Source organism: Alligator sinensis, unplaced genomic scaffold, assembly GCF_000455745.1.
Source record: "Alligator sinensis unplaced genomic scaffold, ASM45574v1 scaffold969_2, whole genome shotgun sequence".
In the NCBI taxonomy this organism is placed as follows: Eukaryota; Metazoa; Chordata; order Crocodylia; family Alligatoridae; genus Alligator; species Alligator sinensis.
In genome coordinates this window covers 1196477-1223067 of record NW_005842481.1, presented here as the reverse complement: position 1 = coordinate 1223067, position 26591 = coordinate 1196477, and the positions used below count along the sequence as shown (strand labels likewise).

Sequence of the window (26591 nt, the reverse complement as noted above, 5' to 3'; positions counted from 1 at the left end):
GCCGCTATCCCGAGTAATAACAGCAGAGTGTCGATGAGAATGTTTCAAAAGACTCGAAGATGTTCTTCTACACATACAGTGGGCTGTTGCAGACAACTGACCCAAGAATCATCTGGGTATTATGATGGATCACAAACTCATGCAAGTCAGCAATGCAGTGCAGTCCCAAAACAATGCATGCAATTTTGGACTGCTTTAACAAAAGCATTGCAAGCAAGACATGCCAGATAATAGTACCACTACTTGGCATTGTTTGGGGCACAGCTGGAATAGTTTGCGCTGATCTGGTGTCTGCATTTTAAGAAGGATATAGAGAAACAAAGAGGACAAGCCTTTGGAAGTCAATTCATCTGAGGAAAGCTTAAGAGAACTAGGTATGTTTAGCTGGAGAATGGAGATTAAGGAGACCATATGGGAGGGCAGCTTTCAAATATTTGAAAGGCTGCTATAAAGAAGCAGGAGAGAACTGTTCTTTTGTCATGGGCCTGGACATGAAGCCAAGGGATTGAAACCACAGAAAAGCAAATTTAGATTAAATCTGAGGCAAAACTTTAATAAAGTTATAAAGTATGGTGCTTAAAAGAGATTGTGAAATATCCTTCACTGGAGGTTTTCCAGGCTCCTGACAATTTGGGTGCACATTGGTACAACCACAACAGTCATCAAATAATTTTTATCAGTATCTTTGAAAAAGAGAAATATCCATGTGCAAAAAGAGAGAAAATATCCATATATAATATTGATAGCAAGCAGGGTAGGAGCATGTTGTCACGGGACAGTTCTGCAGTCAGGAACTCCAGAACACATGGATTCCAACCAAGGTTCTGCTTCTGAAGGGCTAGGTCATTTATCTGGGCAAAAGAGGCCAGATAAGTCTGGGCTGCTAGTAATGGAGAAACAAAAATGTTTCTCTTTTAACTTTTGAATAAAACTCATTATCCTGGTTGGTTGCTTTCTCTTCTTCCCACTTGGAAGAGAATCTCTTCCATCCAGCCTCAGTTTTTGGTTCTCCCCAAAGAATGGCTCCAGTGTTTCTCTCAAATATTGGGAAAGTGAACCTGGTAATTAAAAATAAATGGTTTTGGCATTGCTTTGTTGATGGGTTTCCCACTAATAATTCTGATAGTTCTAACTACTTTTTCCTCTTCTGCAGTTTGGAAAGATGATGGACAGCATCACAAGGGCTGGCAGTTTTCTGTCCACAACCTCTCGGTGGGAAGAAAAGCTTTTCATTAATTCACTCTCTGAAAGCTCTTTAAAATGAAAGCTTACCTTCTACAGATTGAAACTTCTCCTTAACCCATCAAGGGAAGCTTCCTATTTACCAGGGGTGAGGAGGAAAGTGGCTTTTATGAGTCTGTCCCAACACTTTAATATTAAACTTTTTAAGAATGTCTATCTGGCCAGTACTTCAGGACACCCATCAGCAAGAATGCCCATCACCATTGGTATTCTCAGAGGACATTGCTAGTTAAAGTAGACTTAATTATATGTTCATTGGATCAGGCAGGAACATTTAACAGAGGAAATTGGCAAGAAAAAATCAGGTGTGAGAGGCTTGGAATCTCAAAGTTTTCCAGCTGCACTTAAAGCTCAAAATCCTTGGGGACAAGTTTATGGAAATAATTGCCTTGTGTCTCTTGTGTGCAGTTAGCTGGAATGATATTCTTATTGATGGGATCTTAGGAGTTGGAAATACTTCCTTAGGCTATCTCTCTGTGTTTAAGGAAGAAAAAGAAAACCATGTAGTTAAGTGTATGCATTATTGCATACTGTTTCTTTCTATGCCTGACCAGCGGAACAATGAACTATATACGGAAGTACGTCACAAGCGTTTATTGATATAATACTCTCTCTCAATAAAAATTTTCATTAACCAGTGAAGTGAGGTGCCAAAAAACCATGCTGTTTTGGCTAAGCCTGGAATCTTTTGGATGAGTGCACTAAGGGAAAAGATCTAGGTGTTGCTATGCCCAACACAATTACGTTCACTATTCAAGTGAGGAAGAATTCTAGGATACTTTTTCAAGACTCAGCTGAAACATCCTTTCCATAAGAGATTGTAGAAAACTTAAGGTATCCTTAGATCTTACCCTGTGTGACTCTAAATGTTGATGTCTAAAATCATTGTTTTTTCCTTAAGGAAAAAAAGGGGCTTTCCTTTTGTGTAATAGGGAAAACATCTGTAGTTACATGGACTGGAGTGTTACAGAAACTTTGTCTTAATGATTCAGAATATGACTTGTTAATTCCGTGAGGAAAGGACCAAACCTATTCCTCATAATTTTTCTCAGTTAGTATAAATCTGTAGTGTATATATGTTTTGGGTGATAGATATACCTAACGTCAGCTATAGGTGTTACTACTGGACTGGGTGGCTGTTGATAATGGCATTGTTTTCACAAATTGGTTATTAAGGAATGACTGAACTACCAGTTGCAGAAAATAAATTTGTATTCTTTTTACTACTTTTATTAAATGTGAAGTACTTTAGTTGGCTTTTTAGATTTGAGTTTTAGTTAGAAGATAAAAACTAGTTTGTTTTTTTTAAAAACAAAAAAAACTTGCCTGTGGCATTTTAATGGAGTAGACATAAAATAGGAAGATTTAAATCTGTTTAGGCCCCAATGTTTTTCTCCCTTCCCTTCCCCCTCTCCCCTCCACCCCAAACAAAGAAACAAAGTGCCACCACTTTTATGAATAAGGATTTTAATTCTGTTTCATCCTGTTTTTGTTTTTTTGTTTTTTGTAGCTTTCTGAAGTCCATACACTTCTCTTAAAGTATGTGACAAACATATAACCTAATCACAAAATGACTGTCACGAATAGGATATATTAAAATTGGGATGTCAAGTAAAATATGAAAATGGTAGTTCGGATCAAACAGCAATATGGACTAGAACCCTGGCACTTCCTTTGCCCTTAGGCTTTCAAAAATCTTGTGTTCCTTTTGAGTTTGGCTCTGATAATCCATAATTAATTAATTGAAGGAGGCAAAACTGTCTGTCAATGAAAAGGCTAAAATGAATTGTCAAGCTGGTTTCTCATTTAGTTTAATAGCTTTTAAAGGGGTGTCAGGTTTAAAATACATCTTTGACACAGGTTTGCAGATGTTCAATGGATAGTTAGCTCTGAACATAGAAAGTTCAATTCTGCAAGGTAATACTTGGATAAAAAAAAAGGTAAATTGAGTCCCATTTTCCACAGGTGCTGCAGAGCTGAGGTTTCTGAGGAATACCGAGTTCTTACCCTGCAAATGCCAAAAGGAAAAGGAGAGGAATTGTGGAAATATTTCTTTCTGATCTAGATTTGTAAAGTAGTCTTATGGACTGACCTGAGTATCCCTTGAAGACAGGACACAAAATGGCTACAGTTAAACTGTATTTATTTAAAATTTCATCTTGTGCTATTTTTAATTTTAAATATGCTGAAACATGCAGTGTCCTTTCAACATTGTAAACCTTGTCAAGGATGAAGCAGAAAGCCTTGGTACTTGAGTAGGGAACAGGGGGTAGAGAAGCAATTTTGGATAAGCAAGCTCACTGCTCATGTTGCTATCTTTAGTTTTGAGGGTTAAACACTATTGAGGTGCTTAGCTCCTCTTGTTTCAGGCCTTCCATAGATTCAGTAAAACACTGCTATATTGGTTTGTACTGTATGTTAAAGCTTTTGCATCCTTGAGCACTAGACATATCTGTATAGGCAATGGCTTACCAAACCAACTGCATGAGACCTTGAGCATTGATTGAGCACTAACTGGCAATAAAACTGAGGAGCCTGGCAAGTGTTCACTCTAAGAATTTTATTTTAAGAATGCCTGAGAAAACAACCTCTCAAATCTGTTACAAATGAAAATGAAATCAAGGCATGTCCTTTGTCATTTGAGATCTGAGCACTGGACTTCATTCCTCTCAGATATTTGGAATTTGTTTACCTTCCTACGTTCATGTCCCATTTGCATCAGCCAGAGATACCTAATCTGGTCGAATTTATACAAGAAATCACTTCATCCTTTGTAATTATCACAGTGTATGTATGATAAATTTAATATAACCAAAAGACTATAGCTAGTATTTTTTGCATGCAAGTGAATGTATCATTCAAATGCTCCAACTTTCTCCTGGCTACCTGTTCTTTTTTTTTTAAATCAGGTTCTTTGAATTTGTTCTTTTCATTCTCAGACTTACGTTCATTTTGCCACCCTGATTCCTACCATGGACTTTAGGAGTTGCTCTCCTTTTGTCTCACTATCTGGAATCTGGCATTTTTTTTCAAATTAAACTAATTCCTCCATCTTTTCTTCCTGAAACCTGTATCTGATAATCCAAACCTGATTCTTCTCCCATATGGCCTGCGTAGAAGCATAATTTTAATGAAGTTAAGGGTTTTGCTCTAATCCTTGGCCTTTCTGAAGTATCCATCTTGTCAAAAAAAACCACTTCTACAGCAGTTGTCTGCATGATGCTGTAAATTTACTAATTTATGACCAAAGATAGACTTGAAAACATGCTTACTCTGCATGTTATAGCATCCTTGTAAGTGTGAGTTGTCAGTAGATGTTGATAACTTTCCTTCCTAAACAGGAAACTGTAAAGTGGTCCAAATGTCTTTTCTGGAATCACTCTACAATCTCCTGCACAGCAACCACTTGCTGGCATCAGCATTGTTGGATCTCTGATGATTAAAATTTTCTAGCGGAGTCTCAGCCATCAAGTGTTACTTCCTGCATGTCCAGAAATTAAAACAAAGCCTTTCTAAACCATTAGAAAGCCCTGATAAAATGCAACTAAAAAACTAATTTAGGATCAGAATCTAACATAATTTAGTTTTTTAGTATCGGGGATTTGTGTGGGAGAAGACACCTAATTTGTTATAGTTCTTCAGCTTGTAATCCCCAAACATTGAAATGTTTCTTTTGCTGCCACTAATCTGTGAAAAACGTTCTTTGGATATGACTAGAATTTATCTCCAAGGATGTATTCCTGGTTTGTTTGGGGTTTTTTTTAATCTTAAAAAAAAAAAAAAAGGGAGGAGGTAGGAGTGTACAGGGGAAAAAGACTTTACTGTTTGACTTCTCAAAGGTTAGATGTTCTCTTTCAATGTACTAGTGATATTAATTTTCTTCTTGCTCCAAACTATAAGATTTTTGTAACCTAATAAGCTAACAGTTGACAACTGGGCAAAGGGTTCATTACAGTTTTAATGTAAGCTTTAATGCTAAGGAAGGGAAACCACTATAGCTAAATTCAGAAAGATTCATAGTGAGATTTCCCCCCCCCCCCCGCCTTCAAGCTCTTTGCGCTGTATGTCAGACAAACTGTAATTTCAGATCTTGCCACTGCCTTAAGCAGTGAAAAGTGAAGTCAGATTGTTAGATGGTTAGTCATGCAGATAAAACACCTGAGAACTAGGTTAAAACCACCGAATTAATTACCGTCCTCTTAACTCTAGGTCTAGAAATTGGAAAATATTACTCTTTTTTTTTTTTTTTAACCTCACTATTCCACATTCTAAGCTTTCTGCTGTTGATCAAAAGCTTAACTTTTCTGTTTCTTCGGGTCACATCCATTTACTAGATGTAGAGCTGGCCCAAGGATTCTTAAACTTCACACATTTTCTCCACAGGAACAAAACAAGCTGAGTAGATATGGGGAGGGTGTTGTTCTCCATCTGAGCTACTTGAATGCATCCATGACTAGAATCCCCAAGTTCCTTGGTGCATTATTGTATTCCTTACCTTCAAGAACTGGGTTTTCCATCCCAGGAAAATGGTTGCTGAAATGTAAATTTTAAGCCAAGTTTGAATATCATCTGCTGATTGTGTGTGCGCTTTATTTCTGGTTTCCAAATGATACAAAGTAGCATTATAAAAATTTATATGAATGTTGTTTTTACCACTGTGTAGCTGACATTAGAAATGAATATTGGTCAATGGTCGCCAGTGGCATGGAAGAGGACTATAGCTGTTTTTAATGAGGCAAGGGCTTTTTTTGGTGATATCCTTGGCCAGCTGTATATTTGGGAGAGATACGAGACAAGCTTTCAAGCACAAAGTGCCCTTTCTCTTCAGATATGTGAATTAAACTAATTTTTCTTTTTGGAAGTATTTACAAAGTGTAAAAATAATTTCGGAAGTATTTTTCAGTTGTCTGTCTGGAGTGGGTGTCATTCTGTCCCTCATTTTATTATTTAGCATTCATATATGACTCGCAGACAGATTCTTCTTTAGTTTGCTCTCTCTGCTGTGTCTCCCAGGCTGGGGACAGACATTCAAAAAGCCAGAACCTAAATTGATTCGGTCCTTGCAGGGTAGTCTAACCTGCAGAGATTGAACCGATTTGCAAGTAACTAGACATTCGCTTTTGATTCAGAAAATACAGGCACATGCCTGCAGTGGCTTAGGCTGTAAGCTGGGGGGTGCTAGAGTAGCCCTCCCTTCCCTTCCTCAATGCTGAGCTGAGGGGGTGCATGGCCAGGCCCTAGCAGGGCACTGACTAGGGAGCAGTTTAAACTCCCACCCTGCCTGCACAGTCCCCAGCTGGGGTGTGCCTGGAGGGGGAGGGGGAAGCAGTCCTTTCCAGGCTTTACCCTTCTGCTTGCTGCTCAAGAGGCAGGGTGTGTTGCCAGCTCCCAGCTAAGACTTTGAAGCAGAGGGCTGGGAGGTGGGGGAGAAGGACTCCTTATAGGGACTACATGCATCTGTTGGTGATACCAAGCTTTTCAGTTTCCCTGTCTCTGCTTCTTCATACCGTCTGCAGCAAACTGATCGGCACTGCATTCGTTGCAAACCGGGTCATTTCTCACACCTCTCTGTCCCCAATTGAACACTGACAGCAAGCCAGCAGGGAGCTTATCAGAACACAAAGCTTATCAGCCCATCAAGCAAACAAAGCCCCTCTCTCATTAGTTTAAGCTCTTCTTAAATAGCTTTTTGCAAAGCATTTTTAATGAAGAACAAAGGGACACTACCATCTGGCCTGTTGATTAGCTCCAAAAAGCCTTAAGCAGACACTGTTCTGTCTGCATTCATTCCAATAAATTGGACCCACACACACCTACCCCCCCCCCTTCCCAGTGCTGGGAAAACCCTTCTTGAGCAGCAAGGAGGGGGGGAGCAGAGGGAAGCCAGGCAGATGCTGCTGTGCCTGCAGTCTCCACCTCCTTGGGTAGCTGGAGCTCCAGCTAGGGAGGAGAGGGATAGGGCCAGCTCTGGAGCAGACAACCCAGCCTAGCCTAGGACTGAAAAGCATGCTGGGATGCTGGGGAAATCTGATTTAACTTAAACCAGGAAGGGGTCTGGGACAGAAATTCCATAAACCAATTTGACCTAAATCAGTTAAGTCTGATACTACATTCAATCAGGTTTATCGTAAACCAGTTTCTGCCATTTTGAAGCTGGTTTATATGTGCTGAATTTATACTCTGTTACAGGTTTAAACCAGTTTCTGATCACTTAAACCAGTTTCTGTAATTTCTGTCCCTAGTCCAAGGATTAGGGAGTTTATCTGCGTGTCTTGATGCTTTTGGTCAGTGCTAAAAAAAAAAAAAAATTTCAGACTTTCACTCCTTCACATATCACACATTGGAGTAGAAACTCTCTCTTGTTCTCTCTCAAGTCACCTTTGTTGCAGACTTATTTGTCTCTGAGTTTAAAATGTGCTTCCTGTTTCTACCTTCTTAGTTTTTTCATCGTATATTTTTGAGGCTGCGTTATTTTTGTACATGATAGTGGTGTCGTTTTTGCTAGAGATCTCGCCAAAGAACTGTCAGAGCTTTGCTTGCTCTTTTGCTCTTAGGTGATTTGCTTTGTGGTGGTAGGTTTTGCTTAGTTATATGCTGGATTATGAAATACACTTTCTGACCACATTTCTTCTGAGAAACACTTTCTTTCCATTGCTTACAAATTTGCCTTGAGTGCATGCTAACTCTTTGTTGATCTTTTCTGTGTAATTTTATTTTTTATGCTAAGTAGTCCATGCTTCTGTTTTTTGCCTTATGAGTGTCAAACTTCTGGCAAATGAAAGGGGGCGGCTTTGGCCTTGACTGTCATACTCAGTCTTAAATGTACTTGTCAATGTTAAGTAACTTATGCTTTTAGAAGTATTGAAGCAGCTGCTTCTGGCCACCCCTGCTTTAGACTGATAAATTTGATACAGAAGGAAGTTTGTAGAAATGTGTAACTCAAATTCTTTTTCCTATTTTTCTCATTTACTCAATATTGATCATGTGTGTGTTTGCACAGTTGTTATATATTCATTGGTTGTACTTCCCATTTTGAGTGAATTTCAGCAGAATGCTTATGAAGTACAAATGGTGCTGGGGATTTTACAAAATAGTATTCCTAGTGCAGTGTGGATAATATGATTTTTTTAATCTTTACATAGCCTGTAAATTGTGTTAGTATAGCCAGTTGCCTGATACAGTGTACCTAAACTGCTGCTTTCTGTTCCACTCAGAACACTGTAATGTTGTTCTGTTTGAATTCATAATAGGCACAGAAAAAGTACGGCAAGCTCAGGACTGCAGAGATCTCCATGTTGTTAACCCTGATTGGCTGTGGAGCTGTTTGGAGCGTTGGGACAAAGTAGAAGAGCAGCTCTTTCCTTTGAAGGATGATTACATCAAAGCACACAGGTGAACATTTTTTGGGGGGTGGGGGGTAGAAAGGACCAAAGATGTGTTGCTCATGGTTATACTGATCTGTTCTTACTTTATAGAAAAGATAGCATAGGGGAAACCCAAAATAGTCCGCAAGGTTTAGGGCTTTCATGAAAGTAACCCTTTCTTTTAGCTTTATGAATGCAGAGCTGTCCCTTGGAAGGTTAGAGGAAACAATACAGTCTATTGTAGCTGAAGAAAGCTTCTGGCCCAAGTAATTCTTTGGGGCTACTGCACATGGCGGCCACTAATTCATTAGCAGGTTTGATGATGTACTTTTGAAAATCATTAGTGGCCAGGAGCTGAGATGTACATGCAAAACTTAATGCTGGGAGAAGCCCGAGTTAATGGATCTGAGTGATGACAAGTTAGGGAGATGAGGGGGAGAAACTCAAGGCAGAAGCAGAACATAAGGGGACAAAATGTGGGAGGAAATGGAACTAAAAAGGGAATGAATACTCTTGAATCATAGAAACTGGTTGGACAAGAAATAGGTTAATAGAACAAATTGAAGGAGGAAGGGACACAGAGAATGGAGGCAGAGTGGGTAACAACTTGAAGAGAAACCTAGGAATTGTCTTTAAAGAAAAATACTAAAGGGTTATCAAAATCTGTGATAGAGGTTGAGCTCTGTCTGTACGATGTTTAACTCACTGAAAGTATGGAGTAATTTAGCATGTGGATTAACAGTTGTACCATAAATAAGGTTTTTCATGATGCATCATAATTTGAAAGGAGGTACCTCTCTGGCACAGGCACTGCATGAAGTTCATACCCCAGACTGGTTCCCTGTGCTTCCATGCAATGCCCATGGAGTTGGGTCAGTGCATGCTGTATGCCTTGCATAGCGTTTGTCTGAGATCCACAGGCCAGATCATAGGCAGGGTCTGGTTTAAATTGCAGGCAGTGCTTGCTAATATAGCCAAGTCATGGCAGGGGCACCATTTTCATGCCCAGATCATGGCGCATCCCCCCTACCCCCAGTGGGCTGAGGGGCAGGTTTGGGGCCAGGTTTAATTGCAGCAGCAGAGGCCTCTTGCTCCTCTGATCATTGCTGAGGAAGAGGAGAGAGCTTGGCGGGGGGGGCTGTTTGCTCCTCCAGGTGGGAAAACTGGGATGCGGGAGGTTGGGGGCAGCTTTGGCAGACGGCCCTGGCACTGGGTAGAGGAGGGGCTGTTTGCTTCTCAGCGCATGTGTTGTCAATCTCCAGTAGCCTAGTTTTCCTGCCTAGAGGAGCAAACAGCCCCTCCCCTACCTGGTGCCAAGGCTGTCTGCCAAGGCAGCCCCCAACCCCTGGTGCCCCAGTTTTCCCACTTGAAGGAACAAACAGCCCATCCCCAAGCTCTTTCCTCCTGCTGTCCCTTTTTGTGACACCCTCCCCCCTCCCCTGGGCTGCTAGATTTTTGCTGCTGGCTGAGGAATGCTTTCCCCAGCCAGCAGCAGCCATCCTGTTGCAACAAAATGCCATGACATTGCCACTTGCTGGGGAACTCCTCAGCAAATGGCCATATTGTGGCATTTTGTTGCAAATTGTTTTTTCATGAAAATCACTTAATTTTTTGATTTTCATGAGAAATGTGAAATCATGATTTAAACCAGGCTCTAATCATAGGGCTCCATGGGCCAGATCCAGCCCATGGGCTGTGTCTTTGACTCTCCTGGTTTAAATGGTGTATTATATGTAACGGAACCATTTCAGTAACTTTGTAAACTTTGTAAGAGACACTTTGAGAGTGACATTTAGGTGTTTATAGTAATTGTCTGTTTATGTACATATTATGATAAATTCAAGGCATCTTTCTTATGTGCATTTGGAAGTGTAGATCCTTGATCTTTCTTAAATAACTTGCTTAAGAAAAAAAGCAGTTTCAATTTGTCATGAAGCTGTGGAGCTGTAATACAGTTTGTTACAAGTTAGAGGAGTCTGGTGTGTTCTTTCACTGGAAGAGAAATATTAATGTAACTCCAGTTACAAACGCTACATTTAAATTGTTTTGAAATTTCATCCAACAGGGAGAACAGTCCTGCTGTGTTTCCTGATACACACAGTGCGTTCCAGACAGCTTTGTTTCACCCAACGCCTATCCATCCAAAGTCTCAACCTGGTCCTGAAGTTCGGCTTTATGATCCCAACACTGGAAAGCTAATCAGAAAGGGCTCTCAGTCTTCTGGCCAGTCTATGTACATCCAGTCTCCAGCTCCTCCCCTCACCTTACCAGTACATGGGGAGCATTCATCCTTCAGGTACATGAAAATGTAGCTAAGGATTACTTGAGCTTATTTTCAGAGTTTTCTTCCTTTTCTATTGTGTGATAACATTTTACCTGGTCAGTGTAGCTGCCTTGTCTTTGGGCTTAGCCAGCTCGCGATAAAGGCAAAAACAAAACAACAAAAACCAAACAAACAATTTTTTAGAATATCGTAACTTTCTTCTGCTCACTTCATTTGATATTGGCTTTAGTGATGTAAATGAGTTTTTTGACTACCTGACCCTCTATATGGGTTCCTTAATTAGGTGTTTAGTGAAACCCAGTTAATATACCGTGTTGTTATTTTATGTGCTCTAGAATGCATAAATTACAGCTCAGAATAAGTGAATGTTATACAAATATCCTCTTCAATCCAGTTTTTATTAATTATTTTGTTTTTGTTGTTTGGCTATAAAATAAAGTACAGTATGCAGTCTTGTTTGAGAACTGTTTCCTCTGTTTATCTTGGATGACTGACTGCTTTTGGGATTTTATTATGAGATAATAGTGTTTTTAAGGGGTTTAACTAACCAGTGTGTTAGTTAATCCTAAAAACCACTGACAACCCTTTTGGTAAATTAAGGTTCTGAAATAAAAAGGATGGGATTGGTGATTTAAATCATAACCTAGCAGTTTAGGGAGACTGTAAAATCTATGGTCAGGATTAGGCAGGTCAATTAAACCAAGATTTTCAAAAGGGTTTATTAAGGTCAGCTCCTAAAATTCACGCTTATGTAACTCAATTTTTCAAAAATGCCAAGTACTTGACATCTCCTGTTGTTAACTTCAGTGACTAAGCTTAATCACCCACTTTTAGAAATCTTGACTTCTCTGCAATTGTTTTTCTGTCCATAAGACTATTTGGCAGGATGTTGAGATTAAATGAGCTGTAAAGCACTCATAATAAATACAAAGTATTATCATAAATGCTGAGATTCAAAGTCAGGGGTTTTTTTTATTATCTCTTCCCCCCCCTCCCCGGTCCCTTACTGGTTTTAAGACTTCCTGTGCTACAGAAATTACTTGCAACGCTTTTCTTTTTTACCAAAGGAATTGAACCTGTTTCTTTTCCCCTCTTTTTGTAGTCTGTCTGACTCTCATTTCATTTTGTTTTCTACATAACTTATTCCTATTCCACTTTTTTATTTGAACAGGCTTTGTTATTTGTTTTTGGGGGTTTTTTTCAGCTCTTTTTCTGAACAATCACTCTGTATTATTGTGTTTCCATTCTATTACACTATGTAAATGATCAGGGAAGAGAGAAACTTGAACTGTCAAGACAGCAAGTATTCCAAAGAACAGCTAAAGAGCTCTTTATTTTTTTTATCTAATGTGTTGTGGAAGAGGAATTTCAAGCAACTTGTAACCCCTGGGTTTTCATTAAACTTACAACTATATACCTTGCAGTCTGACTTCTAAAATTGACTGGAAAGGGTTGCATCTGCAGCACTTCCAAGAATATATTTTTCCAATTCCATATTTTCCCTTGTGCCTCCGCAAGTTAAGAAGATATACAAAAAACTAGAACTCTTGGTTCCAAAATGATACCTTTTATTAAACCAACTGGGAAATGGCAAAAAAATTGTCCTTTTCTACACATTTACTGGACAAAAGGTTATTTTGAACCATTTTTTCTCCCCATGTAATGCAAAAGTGGTAATTCATTTGATTAATTTTGGAAAAGGAAGATAACTCAGCTGGCATCTAAAATGAGCTAGTGTGGATACATTCCCAAACTAGGCCTTTGGGAAACTTTTTTTTTTATTCTGTTTTTGTTTTCTTTCATGTCTGCTGTGTTTTCTAGCACTTCTCACTGCCAGTGATGATGCAAGTGGGTTGCTTTTGGATGTTCCACATAACATAGCATGTTTCTGATCACACTCAAAAACTGCAAAACTTTGTCCTGGGGGGGAAAAAAAATCTAAGAACTTAACAGTGCCCAAGGAAAAACTACGAACTTAAAGTTGAAGAAGGAAAATAAAAATCCAGCCATCACTTATAAAAATTAAATTTCAGTTTTGGAGGTCAAATCTTGGTCTTGTTTTACACATCCACCACAAATCATTTTCTAGTTTAAGGGGCAAAAATTTGAGAGAAGTGACTTCTATATATGCATGATATTATGCATATTTCTCAGTTAACTGGTGGCCATGTCTGTTTTTAAAGTAAGCAAGTATGTAAAATGAGGCTGCCCAACTTTGCAGTGACCCAAGGATACACCAGCTGGGACCATGAGCCCCAGGGCTGCAACCCCCTCCCCACTGCACCAGTTAATTCCCTGTTGCTTCTTTCTGCTGCACCATGTGCTCTTGCTCACCATTAGCTTTCTGGTTGTTTCCTTGCTGCACTGTACTACTTGGGTACCCCAGGCTGCAGGCTTTCCCCTGCACTGAAGGCTGTATCACTCTGCACCCTGGGGCAAGGGTAGGTAGGAGAAGCTGCAAGGAAGTGAAGCCTGGAGCTCCCAGCTGCTCCTGGATCCTGAACAATGGAGGAGTGGTAGCTGGATGGGAGCTTTGGGGGCTGCAATTTAACCTCTTGCAGGCTGCATGTGACCCACAGGCACCAGTTAGACAGCCCTGACATAGAGCAGCATGTGTTCACTAATAGGGTATAGACCAGTAAGCTGTGGTTGTTTTTTGTTTGGAGTTGTTGTTTTTTCCAGATACCCCAAATATATTCCTTTCATTTAGTTAACAGGAATCAGATTATTAACTGGTTAATCTAAAATTCAGTTAACTTGGTTGATGTATCCAGATGTGTTTTACAAAAGTTATAGAGCCTTGACTAATTGTTTTCTGAATGGTCCACTGGGGCAGGGAACACTAATTAAAGGTATTTTGTTCAATTTTGAACATGTATCTTTCCAGGGACTTGATAAAGGCACTGTCTGGTAGTTATTGAGCAACTTTTCCTGGGAAATTCGGGCTTTGTGTCAGTTTATAAATGAAAAGTCTCTTTGTGACTTATATGGTTGTAGCACCTGGAGGCCAACCTTGTTAGACCAACAGAGCCACTGCCCCAAACAGTTCACAGTCTGACAGATGAGATGTAAAAGGTGGATGAAACAAATGAGTTGGTCAGCGAGAGCTGTGTGAGGAAGAGACAGTCTAGTACAAATAGATGTACTAGACTGCCCAGTCCTTAGTCAAGCAGAAGAAATAATCGCAACTTGCATGCGTCTGACACCTAAGTTGTTTAACCACTTGGTCTACATTTGCGTTTTGTTTCTGAAAACAGGATGATTACAGTTGACATGAAGTGATACTGTTTGAATACTTTAGAAAGTCATAGTCTAGTGTTCAAATGGTGGTGCTTCAAATTAAACATCTAAGGCGTGTTTACACATTCATTAGCACGCTTTGGTTAATGCACATTAAATCTAGTACCTCCATTGTGAGTAGTAGGAAAATGCATATTAGCCTGTCTTAATGCTCATTAACTAAAGAGCACAGTTTTTAAATTATGCTTAATGCACATTAACCTATTTTAATGTGTATTAACTAAATAGCACAGGTTTTTAGTGACACTTCATTGAGCATTAAAATACGCTAATGTGAATTAAAGCGCACATACAGACATGCCCCTACATACTACAAAGATGGGACGGCTGCCACTGCTCAGTACCTCTGAAAATCTGACCATTATATTGAGGTGCTTGATATGGGCTAATTCTCCCTATGTTTAGGTGCCTGGCTGTCAAAGCTGTGTTTGTTTCTGTCTGTTATTTCTATTGTTCAGTTTAAAGATGAGGTGAGAAAGTAGAATAATGTATCATTCTGACATCACACTTCAGACTTGAGTCCAACCAATTAGTGTGAGCCTATCCCTGTAGCTTTGGTTGTAAGTCAAATTCAAAATCAAAATAGGTCTATTTTTCAGGTTCTCCAAAGTCAGAAGGGGAAACCTGTGAAAATTAGAATGAGTCTGGACTAAAATTCAGAGCCTCTGTGTGCTAGTTCCAAATGTTTCAAAGGTACTAGTGGTGCATTAATGGTAATGCAATGGGGAGAAAATAAATTAGACAGTAATCCAGAGCATGTGCACATTATGCCCAGGACTGCTGCCAGATGCACACCCAACCCACTCTCAGAAATGAGGCAGCATAGCTGCTTTAGAACACTTGAAGCATGCCCAAGACAGCCCATTATAGGAAAGTCTCTCAATGGTCATTTTTTTTTCTTTCTGACATGCTTAGAATAGTGAAATGTTTAACATATAGAAAGAGCAGCAGCTGCTCATTTTGGAGCAGTTCAAATATCTGCGCCAGTTACTTTTGCTTCAAAGGTCTCTTTTGCGATTACAAGTGCTAGAGAATTAACTTTTTCCTTAATGAAAAATAACTATGGAAAATTAAAAAATCTATCAAGATTACCATTAAACATTTTGGCTTACACTTAAGTAAACTAACGGGTCTTTTCCCTGCAAGTTTTCTACTTCTCTTTCTTGTTTTCTTTTTAACTGTTTTTATTCAGGTAAATGAAAACAAAATTCCAACACTGGAGTAGTATATGGGAATTGTATGAGTTTGGAGTTTTAACATATTTACAAAAGAAATAATATATAATAATTTATAGTACTTATCGATCTATATAGTACAGATGGCATAGATATCTATATATATATCTATATCTATATATATATTAATCACCAGCCAGTAAGCCTGTGTCTGTAGCCAGATTGCCTGACTATTCATGAATGTTATAGTTGCATATATAAAATGTTTGCGTCTAAAAGCAGTTCTGTTAGCTATATATAACTGCCTTCACCTCTTTATAATATAAAAAAGTAAGAAATAAAGTATACCCACATTGTTTGGTCTACTTAATATACCTGCAGTACTCTTAGTGTTTGTGCATTTGTTCATACATTTTTGCTCGGAAACTTTATTTATCAAAGCCCCGCTCTCTCTCTCTCCCCCTGCCCCCCTTGGAATTTACCCAGTCCAATTTACCTCCCATTTGGATCCCCAAATGATCCTTATTTTTGTACCCATTATCCCTTTCTTAAAATGTGGAGTTCACCCTTACCCTCAGATAATTAATCCCTCCGCACCTGGGTAGTGAATTTTCTCTTCCTGGAAGCTTCCTAACTCCCATCCTAGGGAAGTTATGATACTATATCATAATGAGTCAGATACTGTTTTCTGAAGGGATTTATGTAGAGCCTTGTTTTAGGCCTTTCCTCAGTCTCTTCCCATGTTGCATATTTACTTGAATCCAAGATGAGTCCCGTCCCCCGTCCCCCCCCCCCCCCCCCCCTCACCCTGTGATTTCCCCCCTTCCATTTTTCTTTCTTTCCCTCATACTGTTATTCAGTCCCACTTGAACCCTCTTGAATACCCCCCCTAGTTTTATGTCTTCTCCCAGTCTACTTATCCTGGTACTTGGGTAACTTCTTTCTCTTGGGCTTAAGAGTTTGCCTTTCTGTATTGTATTGTTGCTTTTCAAAGTCTGTCAGTCTCTGGGACGGGAAGTAGTGGGAGGAATGATGGGCAAGGGGTGGGGTTCAAGCCATTTGACTACCCTATTTACTGTCTGCTACTCCTTGTCCCACTGCAGTGGTGGAGAGGATGAGATATGGACAACCGTCAAATAATTAGATTCTAAACATGGAAAATTATAACATTTATAACTTTTTTTCCACGTATAGAATCTGATTATTGGAAGGTCACCTTAAATTCAAATTTGTCTTGGATCAGGTAAATGGAGTATCCTTATGGCTCTCCCCCGCTCCTTCTGGGAGTCCTTATTTTCAAGCTTTCTTTCACAATTTTCTGTAGTTTTAATTTTCTCTCAAAGCTCCTCTTCTCTTGTTTTTTCTTCTCTTTCTTTTCCATTTTTAATCATTTTTATTTTATTTTGCAGATCCATTGCTAAGTGCAAGTTTCCCTCTATCTCTATCTCCAGATCTGTGACTGTTCCCAATTTCTTTCATCTCTGCCTTGATTTTTATCAAACTGTGTCTCCATAAAGGATTTTAAAGCTCTGATTTCTGAGAATAACTCACCAAAGCCCTGTCTGGTTAACGTGGCTGTTTTGTGTTTTTCCTTCTCTGCTCTGTATTCTCTTGAAGCAACCATCTTTGATTCTACAGATCCTTGATCAGTTCTAAATGAAGATCTTCCAGTGAGTTTCTTCTGGGGAGAAGTAGCTTTTCAAATGCCTTGCATGGGATTGGCACTCTACAAATAGGGGAGTCAGGGATCAGCAAGTTTGTGGATTGTGCAGTCTCTCCTATAGAGGGCTAGCTTAGGCAGCCATCTGCTCTGTTGTTGTCTTATGACCCCCTCCCCCCTTTCTTCTTCTTGGTACTCATTTCTCCAACTGGCCTTCAAATCTGATGCTTGTTCAGAGTGGTCCATTCAGTGTCTGGGCAGTGTGTTTTGAAGAATCATTTGAAGGTTCAGAGTTGCAAAGTCATGAATTTTTTTTAAATCCTGGCCGTCAGCAGTTCCTTGCATCTCAAGCAAGTTTTCTGTCTCCCTGTTAGTAAAATGGGTATACTTTTCATATCGGAGGGAAGATACCTTACTGAGTTCATCTTGATATGTGTCAGCAGTCAGTGTGGTAGAGGCGATTATCTTTTATTAGACCAACTAGACAGTTGCGAAAAAAAAGTCTTTATTTGCAAGCTTTTGGGCACATGCACCCTTCCTCAGGCATAGAAGGATGCAAAGAGTGTAAAAGTTTCTCCTAGGTAGACATGAAAATTCGTATTGTACAGGAGAGCTGGAGTGTGATGTAAGCTCTCCTTGCTGAAAAAGTTCATTTTATGCAAATTAGGCTCAGGTAAAAGTTAGAGCAGTCGATTTACCTCAAAGGTGTCTGATGGCAAGCGGAATCTTGAATTTTGCTTCTTTCTTGGTAAAATGTTTCGTATCTCCATATGTGTAGAACTTGGTTATCATGGTGATGAGTGTTGTCACAAGTACCAGAAGGGAAAGAACAATTCTGCGATCACAGCACTGTTTGAGTAATGTAGGGCAGTGGTTCTCAACCTTTTCTGTACCGGGACCCATTTGTAAACAGTGGCCAGCCCCAGCCCCGCAGTGTGTGGGGCAGAGGGTAGGTGTAAGGCATGGAGGGCTTCAAGCAGCCCCTTGCAGGGTGGTACTCTGCCAGCCTGCAAGGGAAATGCCAGTTCCCCACATTTTTTCCATTAAAAGGAGAATCCATTTTTAAAGTCTGTTCGCGACTCTTTCATATATTCTTGTGACCCACTTTTGGGTCGCGACTCGTGGGTTGAGAAACACTGGTGTAGGGTAAATGTGGCATGGGGCTACTGTTGAATGAGCTAAATTCAACAACTGGATAAAGTCATCAGCGTGAAAATAGGTTAACTGATAACTGCCACAGTCTCTTTAAACATATCCCCGTTATTATGCTTTTTATTTGATAAGTAACTAGGCTGCTAGCCCTTCATCTTACAAAGACAAACTTCCCAGCGTAAATGAATCCAGGAGGCAATAGAGAGATGGGACATACTTTAGGTCAGGGCTGGCCAGCCCATGGCGTGTATGCCATGGGAGGCCTCGTGTGTGGAATAGGGAAGGTCAGGGAGGGCGCAGGCAGCACAGCTGCAGATAGGATGGGGAATAAAAAATGGAGCAGCAGCTTGGGCAGGGGAACAGGATCAAAGTGGTACTCAGGAAGGGCGTAGCGCTTAACTTGTGGCACACCTGTCAAAAAGGTTGGCCTCAGCTGCTTTAGGTTAACTCATGCACTTAATTCTGCTCCTAAAATCTGGTTTGTGCCTTAAAACATTCAGAGGAACATTCAGAACCATATGTAGTGGGTTCTTTTCTGGCTGTACTAGCCTCAGGTAATAGAATAAGACAACTTGGAGTCTGTCTCTGATTCACCTGATGCTGTGGCTTTCTCTGAAAATCGAATCTTCTGTTACCATCCTGAGAACTCATTTAAGGTGATTATGAATTTATAGTAGCAATGGCCTTAGGTTCTTAATAATTACAAGAACAGATCTGATACTTTTTAGAGCATATTACAAGGTTTCTTATTTTAAATATAATATTTATAACAAAGTGGGTTCTGAGGCTCCCTAAATTGAACCTGAAATAACAGAGTAGTACCCATTTTTATTTTGATGCAATTAAGCATGTTTTGTCTTTGATTAATCTAGTAAAAATCAAAAATTAAAAAAGAGACCTAGTGTCTACACACATGTGTACTGGAACAACTGAGTATAAATGACATGCTTAATTCTTTCAGTTTGCTGTATATGACAAGTCCAGTGTGCTGGCAGTGTATTCATGCCTCTGAGACTTGTGGGAACACTTCCTTCCTGTCCTGATCACCATAGTCTAATAAAAAGATGGATGTACCAGCATGTTCCATGCTCAGTATAATGGAAGCTTCCAGGAGTATACTGATTGTTAGTGAGAGCTGGTCCCTTCAGTAAAAGTAAGGATATTTCTAGTAGAGATTAGTAAAAATTCTTTTTTTTTTAAATAGCATATGTACAAGGAAGCATCTTGACAATTTGCAGCTTAATGGGGAGATGTTTTAAAGATATTCAGCAAACATTACAGTATAAGTTTAACAGACTAGAATTATAACTATTCTTAAGATGAATTAATTAAATGTTGTCTGAAAGGAGAATTGCAGATGGCATCCTGGGCTAAAATAAAGCAAAAATAATATGGAAAGTTATATGCTAGAGAACACTAATAACACAGTAACAGACAAGGGTAGATGAGTTTGAAAAAAAATTGGGTATAATTTTCATGTAAAAAGTTAAAAGTAGCACTTTTGCTTTTAAGTGACACTGAGAGGCACCAAATATTTTTGTTTGCTGAGGTACAAGTTACATGAGTATTTATGGTGAAAATAAGTGCTTTGGAGCTCATTTAGAATGGTAATTCATTTGTAAAACAGGTTTTTGTTTACGTGTTGTGTGCAGTTTTTGCTTTTGAAGCTGTATCTGTTGTCATTACATACTTTTTTTTTAGTTATTATTTTAAAGTATTTTTTTGTTATAAAGACTAACTCAAGTCATATGTAAAAGAATGTGCTACGCAGTCCATCTTTGAACTGAATGAAGAGAACTAACAAATCAACCCTTGGCTTCTTTCTGTTTTGTGGGGTGGGGAAAGGGCAACATGTATATTTTAGTTTTGCTGACATAAGCATTTACAGTTAGCTTAACACAGATGAACATTCCCATGGAAATTAGTGGGGTTGTAGACACGTGAACACGGTCTGAACCAAAAATACAGATCTATCACCTCTCAGGAAGCATTGGTGTTACTAGCTATTTGGGTGAATATTTAGAATTTACACTTCTTTGCAGCAGTCTCCTGCCATTGCTCCTAATGATTACTGATTTAAAGGGGTAAAAGCTATTAATGAATACATTAATTACCTTCATTTTTAAGTTCTTATACTGCTATATGTAGCAGCGTAGAAGGATAATGTGTCACTTTCACAGATGTGTGCCCTTTTCCTATCCAAATAATGCACATGTGTGGAACAAGATATTCATTTGCTGAAAATGTGCTCCTGAAATGAATCTGAGCAGACTTCAGTAACATCTCTGCTGTGTTTTAATTTTTCTTTGGCACAAGAAGCGATAGAAACTGTAAAGACTCAAAAGTATGTCTAATAGAATATTTTATCATTCATTAAGAGTCTGAAAGCTCTTGTGTTTTTGTCCTGTCTTTTGGTATGACTGCACTGTCACAGTTGTTGGCTACAGCAGTGAATTAAGATGGACTATATTGGTAAAAAGTTGATAGTGTTGAGCAGTCTGTCTCTCAATATATAATATAATTTAATATGTAATTCTAACATATAATATACCCTATATAATATTTATATGCAATATATAGAATACATATATAAATATATTACTTTGTGTATAAAAAGCAGTATATATCATTCTGATAGAAAATAGAAAAGTAAAAAACTCCCGGGGCTATATAAAGGGGCCAAATAAACTTTCTTAGGCCACTTTGAGAATCTCAGTTTATGCAAATACATAAGAAGTTGCATGTGTGTGAGAGAGAAGATAATTATTCCATTTTTACTGACTATATATGCCCTGCTTCCACTGCCCCATTGGGTCTCAGTGGGCCTATGAATGAGACACCTTTACATACTTTGTTACATAGAATATGTACATATGAACTGTATATTTTTATAGTGTGTGTATGTAAATGTATGTTCAGTAAATGAAGATTTTAGAGTAGGCATATATGATTGAGAGTGTAGATAAAGATCCATTTCTGTACTATCTCATTTCAGGAACATAGACTATTCCTTTTTGCTATTTTTTTGAGCGTGGAGACAATCTTAAGAGTTTGCTTTTAATATTTCTGGTGATAGTCTTCTCTGAAGATGAGGGTTACTTTTTCCAAATGATGCTTTCTATTGGGTACAAAATTGGAACCAAGTGAAAGAAAACTGTAAAAATGACAGTATAATTCTGGTATGAAATGGTCCTTGCCTATACCACCATTTGATATGTAAATGCTGTTCCTTTTTAAATCAACTGGTATGGTCAAAAAAGAGTAAAAATGCTAATCAGAAGAAAAAAGACTTCTGTCTGTGGTTAATCAGAGCTAAGAAATTGTCCTCAAAGAAACAACCTAATTTAATAAACTGTAAAGATAATGGTCATGCTTGTCCACCTGCTTGCTATATGTCCTATGCCTGTCTTGTTTTTGCCATTCTCCCTTTTTTTTTCTGAAAGAAGGGTTTGCAAAGGATATAAATAGCATTGATGTTTTTTGCCTTGGCTATGTTATTTTATTGAAAAAAAATTGTGAGCAGCCATGTATACTGAAAACGATGCCTTTGGGGTGTTGTGGAATTCTGCATTTTTTCCCCTTCTCATAAGTTTAAATTTTCTCAAAGTGCAGTTTCACCAAAGAATGTTTTTGGGTTTTTTTTAAGTGTGCACCTGGCAAAGAAGGGAGAAATACTTGAGTGAAAAAAGCTTCAGTGGCAAATCATTATAGAAAAGTAAAAACTCTCAAGGCTATGTAAATAAGCCAGATAAATTGTTTTAAACCACTTTAGGAATTGTGACATATGCAAATGTATCAAATTTTGAAAATATGAAAAAGGAAAGCTAACAATGATTTGATATTACTCTAGATCTCCCAAGCTTCACATTTATTGTTGTAATATTTAGCTGGCCTAACACAATTGTATTGTTTAGCTTTCATCTCTGCAGGAGAGACCAGAGAAAGCCCCTAGTTTGAAGTTAGGGCTGACTTTCTTTTATTGTCTGGAAAAACAAGTGTCTCCTTTCCCTAAACATAATCATGAAAGACAGTTGTCTGTCTGTCTCTGTCCTTCCAAAAAGCCAAATTTATTAAATCCATCTAACTTTCCACAGTTAGCAGCATGTTATCAACTTGAAATGCCTAATCATATAAGACAAGTAGGCAATCAGAAATTTGCAAATAGTAAAGATTTTTTTTCCCTTTGGCTGGTATAAGGGATATAGCTGTAGATAGCATATCATAACCAGGTTATAGTTGGGATCCCAAGTAGCTGTTACAGAGTTGGGGAACTTTGGGTTGGGTGTTCTTAGACTGCTATAACCTTGTACCAGAGAAGGAGTCTGGTTCAGAATCATCACCGTATTTAACTTAGTGGCAGTTTTTAATTCTTTATGGAAAGCCTAATCATTTGGCTCGCAGAAACCAGGAGATCCCACAGCTTCTTGGTGAGCTTGCATTACTCTAAAAAAAATGCATAGCTTTAAAAGGTGTGGGTAGTCCCTTCTGTTCCTGTTTGTGCCTGTAGTTCTTCCATTTTGGCTTGTTGGATTTTTCCTGTTGTGAATAATTTCACAGGTGTCTAATCCATAGCAGTGTGTTTATCCAGTTGATTTTTCAGTAATTTAAAACATTTCCTTCTCATTTCATTTTGTAACTTTTCCATATACTGGTGAAGTTCATTTAAACTAATGAAGTACTAAAATTAAGGAAAACTTTTATTTTAATGTATTGATAAGCTGGAAAAAAAGTTTCTGTGGTTTTTGGAGCTTGTTCAGACTCGGCATCAATGAGTCCTTGTAACCAGGCTTCGTCCATACTATTGTAAGCCTCTTATGATCTGCGATCACAAACGATGCAAGCATTAGCTGCCATAACGAGAGAGCTGACCATGGATTGGGAATATAAAATTTACTGGGTTCAAAGATAAGTTATGAAGAGACTATATATGCAAATGTAGTATCAGCTTATGAAGCACACAGGCAAAGGAGGACAAAGATGATTTAGTCAACTTTTAAATACTCAGCCTGGGTTGCCCTGCTAAAAAAAAAGCATGGCTGTGCTTAAGTGAAATGGTAGACTTTCAGTAACCGTACCTTCCTAGTAGAATTTGATTCAGTCTTATGAAATTTTGCAGTTGAAACTAATTTTTCTTATGTGAGACCTCCTGGAATTTTACAGAGTTGTTCAACCACATCAACAGCAGTTATTTGACGAAGAAGAGTTGCCAGCAAGTGAGACGGAAGAGCAGCCGGGTCCATCCAAACGGAAACGCCAGCCAAGTATGTCCGAAACAATGCCACTGTACACACTATGTAAAGAGGATTTAGAGAGTATGGATAAAGAGGTGAGCTAACATAATTGTGCCAGGATTCTAATTTTATGGTCAAGTTGCTCAGTTATCTGTAACGGTATTTAATATTGTTAATTGATGTGTATGTTATCTGATTTTGCATGCAACTAGGTGATAGTGAAAGACAAGCTTCTGTAATATGAAACAGAACCATTTTTGGTCTGCTAAGTTTCTATCCAGCATGCCATTATGCAAACTTAACTGAAACCATGCTAAATACTTGTTTGTGCAAGTAGACTTATAAAACACCGCAGCAGAGGAAATTTAGATTGGCAGTTAGGAAGAACTTTGACTATGAGGATGGTCAGGCATTGGCAAAGGCTACCTAGAGAAGTTATAGAATCTTCATCCTCAGACATTTTCAAGAGGCATGTTCAGCAGACACTTGGCTGGAATGGTTTAGTCAGAGGTGAACCTACCTTGAGCAGGGGGCTGGACTAGATTCTCATAAGATCCCTTTTAGCCCTGCTTTCCTATGATTTTGTGGTATTGATATAATTTTGGTATAGAAATGCATGAAATCTGAAAGATGATACAGGCTAGCAGTGTAAATACTGTTGTCAACTTAATTGAAGTTCTATGTAGACCTGTAAAACACTGATATTTTTACTACTTATATTAATACATGCTCTTTTAGAATGACCCATAGCTTTTTCAACCTTTTATAATTTACATTAAATAATGCCTACCTAAAGGAGATGTGGCTGAAATAAAGGTATTATGTTTCAGGAAGAGTTGCATATATTTTGTTTCCTTAAATGTTAAGTAAGGGTAAAATTGATTCTAAAATTTGAGACCTCATTTGAACTAAGGATGGAAGTTGATAGTCTTTGGAAGGAGGGTGGGGAAAATGCTTTGTAAATGTTCCTTAAGATACTTACTTCAGAGACTTGTTGGAGGGAGAAGTGAGTTATAAATATTGACGACAGTTAATCTACGTTTTGTTAAGTGCTAGATTTACTTTGGCATCTAATTTCTGTTTAGATGTTACTGTACCTATTTTAGCTTGGGCTTAATTTCTTGAATTTGCATTTTTGTGTGTTTGTTGATTACTCTGTAGAACGGATATTCCTCAAAGTGTCATTTCATTAAGTTATTACATTAATTAGGAAATAAAATAACTACCATTACAGTTGCATATTGAATTTTCCAGGTAAGGATTTTGTTAGAATTTAAGGTGTCAATACTTGACCTAAAGATTGTAATTCATGAGAAGTGCTGAGAGAAACACTACTTCTGACTTAACATTTTTCACGTTCTTGTGTTTGTCTCACAAAGTGAGCCATAATCATACTGCATTAAGATAGCTTTTTTGCCATAGTAACTGGGACTTGTATTTTCAGTTCTGGTCATGGGGTCAGCTGATGACTTTCTAGAGATGGATGTCATTTTCCATGAAGCTTGGGCAGTAGTCTGTCACTAGTCTGTCAGTAACTAGGTCACTGTTTTACCTTCCAATCCAATATGTAAAATGAACCATTTCAGTGCATCTGATTTGTTTGTTGGTTCTTCCAAGGGATCAGTATCTTTTCATTTGTAGTACCGTAGCACCTAGGAACCCTCCTCGTGGACCCAAAATCCCATTGTCAAGGTACTGTATAGACCCGTAACAAAGACCATCCTTGTTTCAAAGAGCTTTTACATTCTTAATAAAAAAAAAAAAAAAAAGGCGGGGGGCAACCAAATAGATGCAAACGTATGGGGGCTTTTGAGGGAGGCAGCAAGGCATTGTTGATTTAATGCACAAAGCTACGGTCTCAGCATTATCAGCAGTTGGGTTGTTGCCATTTGTCACAGAAAAACAACATTTTTAAAAGGGTGGTTTTAAAAGAGGGTAAAATATAAGTTATTTCTGTGTTTATGGCAGCTCTTCCATTGTATGAAAAGCACAATGAAAGAGTATGAAGGTGCTTGTTTGAGTATTTAGCAAGTGAACATGGAAAATGCCAACCAGGGAATTGGCATCCTGATAGTGAAGGAGAGATGGCAGATCAGATGAGAATGGATCTTCAGGAACGTGAAAGTGAAGAAAAGTTTTGGGTTTTTTTTGGTTTTGTTTTTTTTTTGGTTTTTTATCCTTCAGATCGTTTAAGAAGGCAACTTCAAAATTAGGTCAGATGAGCAGGAAGAAATAAATGGTCACTTTGGATAGGCAAGTGCCAATATTTCCTTTAAATGACTGATCGTACATCAAATCACAATGAGCTGGTTATGCTCTTAAAAATAATGTGATTTGATGTATGATCAGAAACGTTTTAAGGAAACGTTGGCACTTACCTATCCAAAGTGGCCACTTATTTCTTCTTGTGTTACTTAGTCCTTCAAGCCCATAGTATTCATAATGGATTTTCTGGGTTCAGGGTGATTTGACTTTTTTTTTTATGTACAGTTCTTTTCTCCACATCAAATTGAATTTGGTGTTGAATTTGGAACTATGATTTTGTGAGGACTGCTGTAAAGGTATTGTAGTAGTTATTATGAACAATTTAAATTGATTATACTGATAGAATAATATAAGGGAAATTGCTGTATAATTTTCTATAATGATTCAAAGTCACTGGCTTAATGTCTGAAGGTTTTCAAGTGCCCTGAGATGACAGAAGTGCCTATAATTAACTCTGCCATGTTAAATTACGAAGTTGCAAGTGACAGACTAATTGAAAGTTTGAAACTTTAAAGTTTTTTCTTTTATGGATTTTGTTTGTTTAGTTCTGAAATAAAATGAATTCTAGTAGTCTAGATGGCTTTACAAGCAAGTTTTTTGCAATTTCCCCTTCAATGTCTTTGCTTACCTAACATTGCAGTCATGGCATTGAAATAAGAGTAATCAGCTAAAAATGATTATCAGGGTTTGAAAAACATTTTTTCTGTGCAATTCTTTAGATTTTGTTTGGTTTTTTTTCCATTTTTTTAAATTGTTTTTTAGATTTTATTTGTTGCTTCTGAAAGATCTCTGGCAGTAACAGAAGATGAATGCTATTAGAAAAATGTAAGAGATCTGTAAACATAACAATTCAAAACATTATAACATTAGTGTTATGGGAAAGAGAAGATACTAATTTCCAAAAAATATTTATCCCCT

At 38.3% G+C, this 26591-nt stretch overlaps 1 protein-coding gene across 1 annotated transcript in view; it reads left to right on the top strand.

The window, feature by feature from the left end:
• Nucleotides 1-1650: 1650 nt before the first annotated feature.
• The window catches only part of CTDP1 (CTD phosphatase subunit 1), a gene marked incomplete at its 5' end in the record, with an annotated part of 140099 nt that continues 115158 nt past the window's right edge, over nt 1651-26591 (top strand). The window contains 4 exons of the mRNA XM_025212754.1: nt 1651-1820; nt 8402-8634; nt 10672-10902; nt 23338-23503. Coding sequence (XP_025068539.1) covers nt 1651-1820; nt 8402-8634; nt 10672-10902; nt 23338-23503 — 800 coding nt within the window. The remainder of the gene's footprint in view (nt 1821-8401; nt 8635-10671; nt 10903-23337; nt 23504-26591) is intronic.